Genomic DNA, 12696 nt, shown 5'->3' on the forward strand with positions numbered 1-12696 from the left:
AAAAGGGAATCGGATGTGTGTGACTGCAAACCTCCATTCAAACTGTTTCCCTTCCCAACGGAATTGAAAACTAGTGAAAGGTGAAGGCGATGGGCAATATTGATACACAGGAAGGACCAGAAAGGCTGCCTAAGAAATCAGCTGGAGTTTGCAGTGAACATTTTGTATGTGGAGCACCAACAAAGCAAAATATGACTAAAATAACTAAACTATGACAATATCAGAACCAGAAACAAAAGAGATATGGTTCAAAAGACTAGAAAAAAAATCGGCTTTGACAATAAACGCATCTCACTGGGAAATCAAACACGGCGGTTTGATGCTCACTTTTTCGGAGGATTCTTCCCAGTATGAATTGCGCAATGACCGGAAGTCCAAAATTCTGGATACATGTATAAGTTCAATGTCACACTGTGGAACATTCCAGGCAAAGAAAAACATTTCCATAGACTCCTTCAGAAACAAAATACATAGGAACTGTGTATTGTCAAAATATAATATAGATACGGCACTTAGAGTAGTCCAAATCTGAAGGATTTTCTACCGGGCCCGTACTTCACTATATTATTAATACCACGGGGGGCACCTGGAGGAACAATGGTACTCTCAGCACAGATCTGGGCGAGGTGTCTGCTGCAGGTGGAGGAAAGTTGAGAATAAACTCTTCAAGTACGTGATGAAAAACAAGTCTGCAAACTTTGTGACTCCAGACTCTCCAAAGTTAAGAAGAGCGATGCTTCAGATGAAAACAACCATGGATTTCATTCTGAGAAGATTTTTAAAGGTGCGCTATGTAAGTTTTCTGGTGAGGGGCTCGGTACCTGCTTGTCTCCATGGAGATGTAATGTCTTTGCCTTGAATGTTCCACTGTATGGTATTCAATAACAGGCGTCCATATTGCTAAAAATAACATAGTAGGTTTCGACTTCCCATATAGAGTTGGTATTTTGAGGATTTTTTATTACTCTGAAACCATACTTGGAAACATCACGTGGATATTGTGGACCTTACCACAGACTTAACCTGTTGTCTAAATGTTGAAATGATGCTTTATTGTCCAACAGTCCAGGCAAAGCAATGACTCCATCTCGACTGAAAGAAGCAGAAGGACAACTACCAGAAAACGTACATAGTAAAACTTTAAAACACTGACATTTCTAAGCTAAATATCATGCAGAAACGTGCTGTGAGACTCTAAAACTATAGGTGATGTCTTAAACATTACTGTAAAATCTGTGAAATGGTCCTTGAAGAAAAGACGTTTTCAGCCCCTCGCTGTGTGAAGGAGAGGTTCCATAAGAGGTAACATAATGTGAATCATCTCCTGTATTGATTGTTTGCAGTGACACCACGCTGGGGGTGTTCTACATGTACCCCTACTGTGGAATGTTCCTCTGTTACCACGGTGACACCATGCACACATGCAAACTCTGATAAAACGTTTTAAGAAAGAAAGAAAGTTTAAGAAAGAAAAACATTAACACCTTTGTATTTTTTTTAATGAGTTTCCATTAAGACAAAGTCTGAAAACTCATTAAAAAATACAAAGTGGATTTAAACAGCACACTTTCATGAGTCTGTGATCAATACAAGCGTTCATGGTCCTGTTTAGGTGCTTTATTTTCAACAAGAATGCGACAGTGACTAACTGAAAGCTAATGCCAGCGAGCTTATGACTGTAATTTTAACTTGTTCAAAAGCACAAATCAGCTCACCAGTTGTTGTTTCCTAAGTCAGATCTCTCTGGTCAGATTGTGATCAATTTAAAATCAGTCTAACTTGAGTAATAGAGCTTCTGACAGAGCAGTGCCTTTGGTTAGCATCACACCCCCAGGGAAAGTTGATGACTGCAAAGTGTCAATGTTACGCTGAAGTCAATGTCTCTGCTCCTCCTGTTCATATGCAGCGTTGTACATAAGACATATGACAGTCAGAGCCTCTGTAGTCTTTATTTAAGTTGATTTTATTAGACTTGCACAGTTGCCCTCTTGCTGTTCTTAAACTGTGTGTTGCAGCACTAAAATTTTCCTATTGTGCAAAGAGACCTGATTTTCAAAATCAAAAACTGGGTCACTCTGGATTTGTGGTAGTTGGTAATAATGAAATTGTGAAACAGGAGCATAATTAAGGAGAATTATTCTGCACTTTGTCCGTTCATGACTAATTCACGATTAACATGAGTCAGTATAGTCTCATTTTCTTTGTCTTTTGGTCATTTTTAAGCAGCTTTTCTGTATTTTACCTAAACAAATGACAATGTATGCCTCTCTTTACTGTTGGTAGGGATCAGATTGGTCAAAAATAGGAACACCTGGGACATTTCTTGTATAAAACTGGGACAAATAACGTGGTTTTGGATAAATCTGCTGGGACAGGGGACACAGGGCTCAAAACTGGGACTGTCCTGGATAAACAGGAACATCTGGACACCCTACTATTGTGGTTCTCTTTAGGGCCGGGTATTATTAAGAAGTTGTCGATACGATACATATCTCTATACATAGGCCACGATATGATACATATGATACGATTCAGTGTGATATATTTCAAATCGATTCGATACAGTTCAATAAAAATTTATGAATAAATGATGGCTGTGATACTACAAGTCTTTGGTTAAACCAATGCTTGTGCAAAGTTCATATGAAACACACCCATTTTAATCATCAAAATAATGAAAATGTCAAAGGTGTTGCATAAATAAGTTTCCTTCCTATGAACAATCGACAAAACTGTGGCACTGTAACAAAATAATTTAGTAAAATATGGCAAAAAATACTCAATATATCGATACAGCAGCCCACGATATCGATACTGTATCATCCCATTAAATTATACGATATATTGATATTTTTGCATACCCTTAGTTCTCTTATCTTATTGTTTTCTACCTTAAACAGCTAAAAACATAAAAAACTATTGAGTTGACCCAAACACAAGAGATTAGAGATAAGAGTCTTAAGAACGACACACAGAGCAGGATATTAGGCCACAATGTTTATTCAGTAGTGTTGTTTCAACTCATAGGTACAATACTGTCAGCTTTTTTAAGACTAAAAAAAAGTACCATTTACAGTCCACACACAGACGTCTGCGTACATCCTCTGCTCAGCGAGCACGCCGCTCCAATGGTAGGCACTTGGAAGGTTTAAAACATTTGTGAATAATATACATTTATATATATTTATATATCTTTTACTAATAAGCGACTGGACTTAAAGGGCTAAAAATGTGGAAACAACATGATGTGGCCGTGAAGGAGAGGACAAAAATACTGTGTGTCTTTGGGATTCAGAAACGTGTAGGTACGGCAAAAACAGAGGAACAAAACAGACAAAGAGAGATTTAAGAGGAGGAGGAGGAGGAGAGGAGGGGTCGGACCATGTGACAGACTCTATAGTACCTTATACGTTCACATTTACTGTACAGCTGAGAAAAGCAGCGCACGACCTGCTAACACTCATCAGACCAGGGACACACAGGGGGTGAGGAGGTCTGTACACCAAAGGGCCGGTAGAAAAGAGGAACCGTGGGACCAGCTGACGGCCCCAAACGCACATCTCATATTTAATACATTTGTCTGTTGTCTGTCCTGTCTTTTTTTCTAATATACAGTATGTCTTTCACCAGATTTGTGCTTTATAACTCATTCAGTGAACTCTTAGGCTGGAATAATTTTACTTTTGCAAACATTTTTTCTAAATATATCAATTTTTTACAGATCTTCTTTGTTTAATTAACGTTTTTAGCAAGCAGATCTTCAGTATTTCATTGTTTTGTTGAGACCTATTCCCTAACACTATATTCACTCTCAGCAATTACAAGCTCTGTTCAGCCATTTAACTAAAAAATGCACATTTCTGCATCTTAATAAACATTTTGCTATATTTGTAACATCAGTAGAACATGTTGCAGTCTTTAATTCTCTATAAATTTCCAATCCCTGCATTTCCAAACTGGTAAACAACATCAACATGGCCTCCTTCTTATTCTTATTCCGAGAAGCATCTGTGACTACAAATTCCTCCAGTCAGAAAACGTGAATAGCCCTAAGTACAAGTAGCTTTTTCAGATTTAGTCCGGACTTTTAACACTAATTTAGTTGTTTGGGTTTTTTTTTCTTTTTTTTTCTTATCTATAGCAATTCCCCCTTCAGGAATACTTGGAAATTGCGTACGGCATATTCGAATTTGCAGCCTCTACCCACCTGCTTTTTCAGGCTGAAAGCGTCAACATTGCAGCATGGACAAAAACACCAAACACATATAAAAGGGGTTGGAAAGAGTCATGGCGGAGCTCCAAGAAGATTGAAAAGAAAGTTGGGAGAAAGAGAGAGAAAAATGGGGACAAAGGAAAAGAAAGAACCAGGAGTAGTCTGAGGCCACAACCAGGAAATCGTCGGAACCAAAACAGAAGGAACTCAGCCGGGGCCAAGCTGTGACTGTGCAATGTCCGAAATTAAAACAAAAAAAAATCGAAAAATAACTACCATGTACCGTAAAGTTAATTCCGTGATAAGCCCTGAAACATTAAAAACGGTTTTCTAGGTTTGAGCAAAAACCTCTGTCTGAAAAAAGACCCGAAATATTAAATTTGACTTGAAAGTTATGACAGAATGAAATAAACATTGTAACCTGAAGTAGGACATTACATTGACCGTTAACTGTTAATATGAAGACCAAATGGCTTCATCAAAACTACAAAGGCATTTTAAAAAACATCCGAGAAAAGATAAATTAACGTAATACATTTTTAGCGATCGACATCAGACATGCTAACACAAATAAAATGAGAAAGAAAATAGGATTGATACAGAATCATTATAATCACTTGTGTCCATGTTTAAACTTTGTCTTTACAAGTTACGTACTGCTACAGTTAAAGTAGTTAGCGAACAATAGCTTCGAGGTGTCCGTCTTTACACAACTGGTTTCTTATGTGTTTTCTTTTTTTTTTTTCAAATAATACACAAAATGATTAAAGACGTGCTGTGTGACTTTTTGGAGGCGGGTCTACCACTTGCTTGTTGTCATAGAGACGTTCTAGAGATTGCTTTGCTTGGAGTGTTCCGCAGTGTGTATATATAACTATTTTCACTGAGACAAGCTGATGCAAGCCAGATCTGTGGAGAGGCAAGCCCGTTCTGTGTAAGAATACATGTATTTCAAGGTACTTTTGAGCAATAAAACGTGTAATTGAATAAAAGATAGTTGAGTTTAGCGATTTACTGCGGAACATTCCAGGCAAAGCAACACCATCTCCATGGAAACAAGCCAGACGGTACAAACCCTTCACCAGAAAAGCTACATAGCGCAGCTTTATGTACACTGATTCGCCACAAAATGAAAAAAAAGCTTGGTTTTAATTAAAAATAATCGAGTTGTTTATAATTACAACACTCCTTATGCTATTTCCTTATCAAATGTGTAACAGTAGCTTCTCTGTTGTCACTGACTGCGTTCACACAGTCGCTTGGTGGCGTGTCTGTTGGATTCTATATTGGATTGGGCTGGGTTGCGTTTATGCATAAAACTCCTTGGTGGGGGCCTTCTGGTACGCGGTGCCGTTGGGTTTCCTCTCGCCCAGGTCGTAGCTGCCCTCGTCCTTCTTCCTCATGCGGTAAACCAGCAGCAGGATCAGGAAGATGGCGAACAGGAAGCCGATGACTCCACCAGCAATCACCGCTGCAGAGGAGACACAGAGACAAGAGATGAAGAATCAGTAACAGAAAGGTTAGTGGTTCCCAAATGGAGGTTATGGTGCATCAGAGCAATTTATGGTCTGCCCAATTCTGTCCCCAGTTTTATTTAATTTGTATTTAGCTGAACTGTAAACAAGGTTTAAAATATGTAACACTGGTTCTGTGGCAGGAAATCCTGTTGTGAATCATTTAATGTATGCAGATGACTTGGTTGTTTTTAGTCCAACCCCTGCTGGTCTCCAGCAGCTACTCAACATCTGTTCAGCCGATGGTGTGCAGCACAATACAAAGTATAATGCAACCAAGAGTATGGTTATGATCTGTACCAAAAGAAGACAAAGACCAAAGAAGACAAATGCATGACATATCCTGACTTCTGCCTGTCAAATGTTGTGTTGACTGTCAACAAAAATTCAATATCTTTGGCATATTAGTATAGTATTAGTGGCATAGTGTATAGTACAGTGTAGGATGCTCTATGCTCAGGCAAATACCCTTATGTGTAAGTTTGGTTCTTGTACAAATGATGTAAAGTTGTTATTCTTTAAATCATATTGTACAAAAGCCAGTTTGCAAATACTGCAGATGGCCTACAATGACGCTTTGAAGGTACTTTTGAGGAGGCCGCGATGGATGTGTGCGACGAAGATGTTTGTTACTTTAATGTACAGTTTTATTTGCAGACTGAACAAATTGGACAATGAAATAATGATGTCACTCACAAATATGAGATTCAGTGCAATAAGATATCAGTCCAATATGTGGAGACACTGGTGTGGTTGTCTTTTAAAAACATACATGTTTATTGTTTTGTATTGCCACTGTTCTTTTCTGTTTTAAAAAATGGACCATGAGTCTGGAATAAAGATGAACTGAATTGATAGCAAGAATTGTCCTAGCTTTTCTGTGCAGAGTTTGTATAGTGTTTCTTGATGTGTCTGTCTCTCCCATCAACCCAAAACATGCACAGTAGGTACAACGCTCCAGCTAAGGCAGTCCTGTCCAAGACTAGCTCAAGATCTGGAGATGAGTCCCCCTGGTGTAGCGCAGCTCCTGATGAGGTGTCCCATCGGCATTGAAGTATTGGTCAAATGCAGAGGACAGACTTAAAAAAGTACTAGGTGTTTCAATCCCAGGCAAATCTGCTCTGAATCTGAATAGTACTATAAGTATAAGTAAGAATCTGAGTAGTACTATAAGAAATGGAGGATCACATTTGGAACACTCAGTGATATTGGTACCAGTGCTACTCCACAACATTTTTGAATAGGACTGAAAAGTAAAACTATATTTATTATTCTGTGAGACCTGCTGACAAAATATTCAGTTTGAGCAAACAGAAATATACAAATAAACACAGCTCGGGGGAAAACAAAATCTGTTGTTTCTGTTGAACAAAATTCAGCATAAATATTTATTAAAATCACTACATTTGGAGCCTTATTAGATCTCAAACTCTGTACAAAATACTTCTTACTCTTTAGGAACATTTTTAAATAGGCACTTTATAACTTTTACTTCCATAGATTTTTTTCATGTGATACTTTCATCATACTTGAGTATTTCTTTGCTCTGGTATCTGTATTTTTACCATAAGTAACAAAATAAAGTACTTTTAACTATGCCAACTATGCTTCCCTATGTGGACGATAAACCTTAATTTCTTATTTACTAATTAAAATTGCTGCGGTGAAAATTGAACCACCAACCTTTTGATCAGGGCGTTCATGTTTACGACTCTGATAACATCTGACAAATAATCAATAAAACAACAGGAACATATGGCAGTGTTGATGAAGCTGCTCATAAGAATGATAAAAGGACTGTCCCTGTAATGAAACGATTCATGTGTCAAACTACAACGCCCAGAATAAACCCAGACACAGGTAGATATGCAGACTATACACTGCAGATTTATGTTGGATTTAAGTCTACTTTGGGTGCTAGTGTGTTTAAGATTAGTTCACATGACACAAAAGTCTGTTCTTGTGATTGGCAGCTCCTTTAGCCTGCTGCGAACTTCAAAGACATAGTTTAAAATCTTTGGTTATAAATCATACCGGAGACAGACCGACAGCAGATGTGGTCAGAGACTTTTTCAGGGAGGATCTGCAGCACTTTGCCCCGACAGTGTTTTAATAAGGGATGTCCAGTGACCTTTAACATCCCGAGCCATACATTACTCAGCTGCAGCCGCGATTTGCATATTAGATGTTGTAATAATTATAGTAATTCTTTGGAGTTGTACTTTTGTCAAATACTTTTGGTGTTGCCTTGTCCTTTCATTTTGAGTCAAATAAAGGTATGTTACTTTTACTAATGAGGGTCCTTAAACCTGCTTGTCTCCATTGAGAAAAAAACTGCTTTGCCTCGAATGTTCCACAGTAAGGCATTAAACTATTGTATTTATATCGCATTTACTCAAATCAGGTAACTTCACTGTTTAAGAACACGTAAAGGTGTAATGCGTAACTTTTCTGGTGCTTATCTCCATGGAGAAGTTATTACTTTGGCATTTTACTTATTTACCTCCATAGAGACAACCTTCAGGCAAAGTTACAGGTAAGATCTGTGGATAGGTGACCCCCAGTTACAATAAGAATGCATGTTTTTTCAGGTTTTAAGCAATGATTAAGAGCTATAATTGAAAACATGTAATCAGGTAAGTTTAATGACATACTGTGGAACATTTCAGGCTTGTAACGGACCCCACAGCAGAGAAGTTCCATAGTGCACCCAAACACGCATTCTTACTCTCCACAGATCTGACCTGTAGCTTGGTCTTGTGGTGTCACCTGCTAGTCTGCCATAGTACAGACCCTTCAAGACAAAGCAGTTGAATCTCAAAATAAAAATAAGAAAATAAAAAAATACTTTCTTCACTATTCACTATGAAAAAATGGAAAAGAATTTGTTTTTTCAGTTTTCGATTTTGTGTTTAAATGAATAATGGAAAAAAAACTGACTTTCTGTGACTTAAACTGCGATGCTGGACTTTTGCGAGACCAGGACTGAGACCGGTTTAGTCCTGGTTTAGTCTTGGTTCAGTCCTGGTTCCGTCCTGGTTCAGTCCTGGTTTTGTCCTGGGATCAGTCCTGGCTTAGACCTGGTTTAGTCCTGGTGTAGTCCTGGGATCAGTCCTGGTTCAGTCCTAGTTTAGACCTGGTTTATGCCTGGTTCAGTCCTGATTCAGTCCTGGGATCAGTCCTGGTTTAGACCTGGTTTAGTCCTGGTGTAGTCCTGTTTTAGTCCTGGGATCAGTCCTGGTTTAGACCTGGTTTAGTCCTGGTGTAGTCCTGGGATTAGGCCTGGTTCAGTCCTGGTTCCGTCCTGGTTCAGTCCCTATCTCAGTCCCGCTCTGGTCTCGGTCTGGTCCCGATCTCAGTCCAAGTCTCAGTCCTGGTCTCCATCCTGGTCTAGTCCTGGTCTGGTCCCGGGTGCACCTCCGGGCCCGTCCTGACACTCAGTCCTGTTTTAGTCTTGGTTCAGTCCATATGTGGTGCAAAATCCAGCATCGCAGCTTAAGTCCAGAAACTGAAAACGGCCATTATCCGTTTTTTTTCATTTTCGTTTTGGAGACAAATAATGAAGAAGTTGTTGTAGTTGTTTTTCCCTTTTTTTATTTTTAGTTTTATTTTGAAAAACTAATGATACATGGATTCAGAAATTTAGAGAGAGCCTCTTAAGGGGTGGGCCATTACTCAACTATGTTATCATTTTGTTTCCTCATCACAAACATATCAGGAATTTTACAGGAAGTGCTCCTCTGTGCTTTTTAACTCCATACACTTTCACTAGAATCATTTGTATAATTTCAGCCCTGGAATTGCTCGTCTCTACTGAACAAAAGCTAAAAGGCAGCTGTTAACTTGAAAAGATGTAGACGGACTAATAACAGAAGATTACTCAAACGTGTGTGAATGGAACAAAACAACATTCTAACACGGATTAAAGCTCACAAGAGTCAATTTTACGTAATATTGGCCCTTTAACTTGCACCTACCTACTTATAAGTTTCCAAAAGCAATTTCACTTTCTCAGCAGGACAATTTGAACCCAACAAGGAGCTGACTTTGTCTCTAACTCCTCCTCAGTTTTGACCCTGGCTCGCTGCAATAATCCCTCTAAAACCACATGGGCATATTTCCGTCTCCTTTATAATCATGTCTGTGTGAAGTTGGCAAATTAACAATAGCGTGATAATCTGTTTAGGCCCTCTCCTGGTGCTGCACTGGTCTCTCAAACACCGTAGACTCGCTCCATGGACTTTTGCTGCTCGTCTAAATTCCCCACAAGGAAATACTTAAATTAGAAGAGAGGGATTGTTCTTCACATGAGATAAAGTTAGAAAGTACAAGACAAGACAAGAGGATGAGAAAAGTGCAGCAGCAAAGACAGCTAGGCATGTCAAGAATCAATAGTTGTGATTTTTTTATATTTTCAATATAATGAGAAGGATCAAAAATATAACTGTGACCGATTTAGAAGCACAATTACGTAAAAATGTTGACTTTTTATGTATGAATACGTAAATGTAAAAAATAAAGTAGTGAGTATATGAAAAAAGAAGAAGAAAAGAAAAAAACAAGCATATTTAATCTTTGTAATCCACAGAATATCATTGTGATGTGTTTATTTTAATAACCCTAACACTAGAGTTTGATATCATGACAACGTTATATTTACTTTTTCAGGGATTAGACCCCTAGCCTGATTCATCAGCCGGTTTCACTTTGTGGAAACTGTCTGACCGTCTAACTAACCTGTCTAAACCCAGCTCATGTTCCCTATTAGTGGGTGAACAATCCAGCGCTTGGTGAATTCTGCTTCATAATGATAGGAAGAGCCGACATCGAAGGATCAAAAAGCGACGTCGCTATGAACGCTTGGCCGCCCACAAGCCAGTTATCCCTGTGGTTACTTTTCTGACACCTCCTGCTTAAAACCCAAAAAAGTCAGAAGGATCACGAGGCCCCGCTGTCACGGTCTTTATTCATACTGAAAATCAATATCAAGTGAGGCAAGGATCTTTTAATTTTACCAATCTCTGCTATTTGGTCGTGACGTATGTAATGCACCACATCCCGTAGGAAGAAGGGCAACAACGTCTTTCCCCTTGATAAAATTCACCAAACATTCTCTTTGTTCCGGCTTTAAATCCTCGATCTCGGGAATTGTTGCCAACACAGAATGTATGTCTTCGTCTACATCCATCTCGACCGCTTTGTTTACTGTTGTGCTGTACCACAAAAGGGACCCAGACAGGCGCTTGAGTTTGACGTCATGGCTTCTCAGCTCTTCACTGATTGGACAGCGCACGGTCTACAACTTCCGGGATTCTTGCAAACCATCTAGTGCATGGGTGTCCAACTCAAATTCACAGAGGGCCAATAGTAAAAACTGGGACTAAGTCGTGGGCCAAACTAAATACTTATTGAAAAAATTTCAACAACATCTGCATGTTTTCTCTTCTTTCGAGATATGTAATGTTAAACCTTTTCTTATTAAAATAAATGTTTAATAATGTTTTTGCTTAAACACTGAATTCAGAACAAGCATAATATAAAATGATAACATTTTAAATAAATAATATCTCTATAGTCTGTTGTTGGCGGGCCAGTTCTAATATATTTGATATGATCTCGCGGGCCAAATATAATTATATCGTGTGCCAAATTTGGTCCCCGGGCCTGAGTTTGAGATGTCTGGTCTAGTGTATTCCGATTCCTGACCTCGTCGCTGGAGAGAAATGAAATTGAGCGGAGGCACTAGATGGTGCTAGACTGGCTACTAGACCACATCCTTAACAGAAAAAAAAAAAAAAAAAAAAAAAAAAACAGTACTAAATCAGGACTATACAAAGACCAAAACAGTTCTAAATCAGGTTCATGAATTGATATTTGTATTACAACTGTGAGTGAATTGTGAGTAACAAGTGAGTAACATTGCTGTGACTGAACCCAGAATTGCATAATCATTTTGGAGGGTAAAGCAATGACGTAACTGCGCTAAAATAGATCTACATAAATCTCTTATTTCACAGTCAAAGGTCATGTTTTAAAGACCCAAATTTTGTTGCCTTTGCTAACATTTACAACTCATTGCCATTATTTCTTATCGACGTTCACTGACTGCCAGACTACAAATGAACCAATCACCACAACAAAGATGGCTCCTCTCATCTATAAACCATCACGCCGTCTTCTTGAAGTTGCTGTTTTTGCATTTTGTCCAACACCGAGAGACAAGCACAACAAAGAACATGTGTACTGCCAGTCAGTGTCTCCCTCTGAGACATTCAGATACACAGCGTCAGCACTTCCCCATCAGCCCTCAAACATCATCTAATGTGTGAACTATGCACACTCCCACTGAGGGCCTCATGCAGAGTTTATTGCAATTAATTATTGTCAAAAATGGAAAAAAATATAGCAGAATGAAGTCATGTTCGATTGAAACAAAAGGGCACAACAAAACAATGCAACTTATTTGAATAGTGTTGTGCGAGAAGTTTGGAAGAAGGGCCCATATTGAAGTATTTTTTGATCTATGTTATGTTTTATCATCAAAAACATGCCAGGAGTTGTGTTTTGTTTCATTCACACATGTTTAACACACAAGCCCTGCATATTTAGGCTGAGTTTTTCTCTCAGACAGAAAACACTTTCACTAGAATCATTTGGATAATTTCAGCTTTCCTAATCTCTACTGAACAAAAGATAAAAGGTAACAACATGACATCACAAAGTGCACCAGAGCATTTAGAGCTTTGGAGATGTAGACAGACCAATAATAAAGGCTTACTCAAACATGTGTGAATGAAACAAACACAACTCCAGGTATGCTTTTAATGAGATAAGAGCATTCTAACATGGCGTAAAGCTCACAAGAGTCAGTTTTATGCAATACAGAGATCTTTAAAAACATAGAATCTACAAAAAAATCCATTACAACATCCACTACAGAATCCTAAAAGTCCTATATTACGCAAAATT

At 38.5% G+C, this 12696-nt stretch overlaps 1 protein-coding gene across 1 annotated transcript in view; it reads right to left on the minus strand.

Annotated features, from left to right (window-relative positions):
* Nucleotides 1-2991: 2991 nt before the first annotated feature.
* sdc2 (syndecan 2) overlaps nt 2992-12696 on the minus strand; it is a 97327-nt gene continuing 87622 nt past the window's right edge. The window contains exon 5 of the mRNA XM_020939319.2: nt 2992-5684. Coding sequence (XP_020794978.1) covers nt 5521-5684 — 164 coding nt within the window. The 3' untranslated portion in view covers nt 2992-5520. The remainder of the gene's footprint in view (nt 5685-12696) is intronic.

Source organism: Boleophthalmus pectinirostris, unplaced genomic scaffold (assembly GCF_026225935.1).
Source record: "Boleophthalmus pectinirostris isolate CB_2022bp ecotype Guang Dong unplaced genomic scaffold, ASM2622593v1 HiC_scaffold_21, whole genome shotgun sequence".
Lineage (NCBI taxonomy): Eukaryota > Metazoa > Chordata > Actinopteri > Gobiiformes > Gobiidae > Boleophthalmus > Boleophthalmus pectinirostris.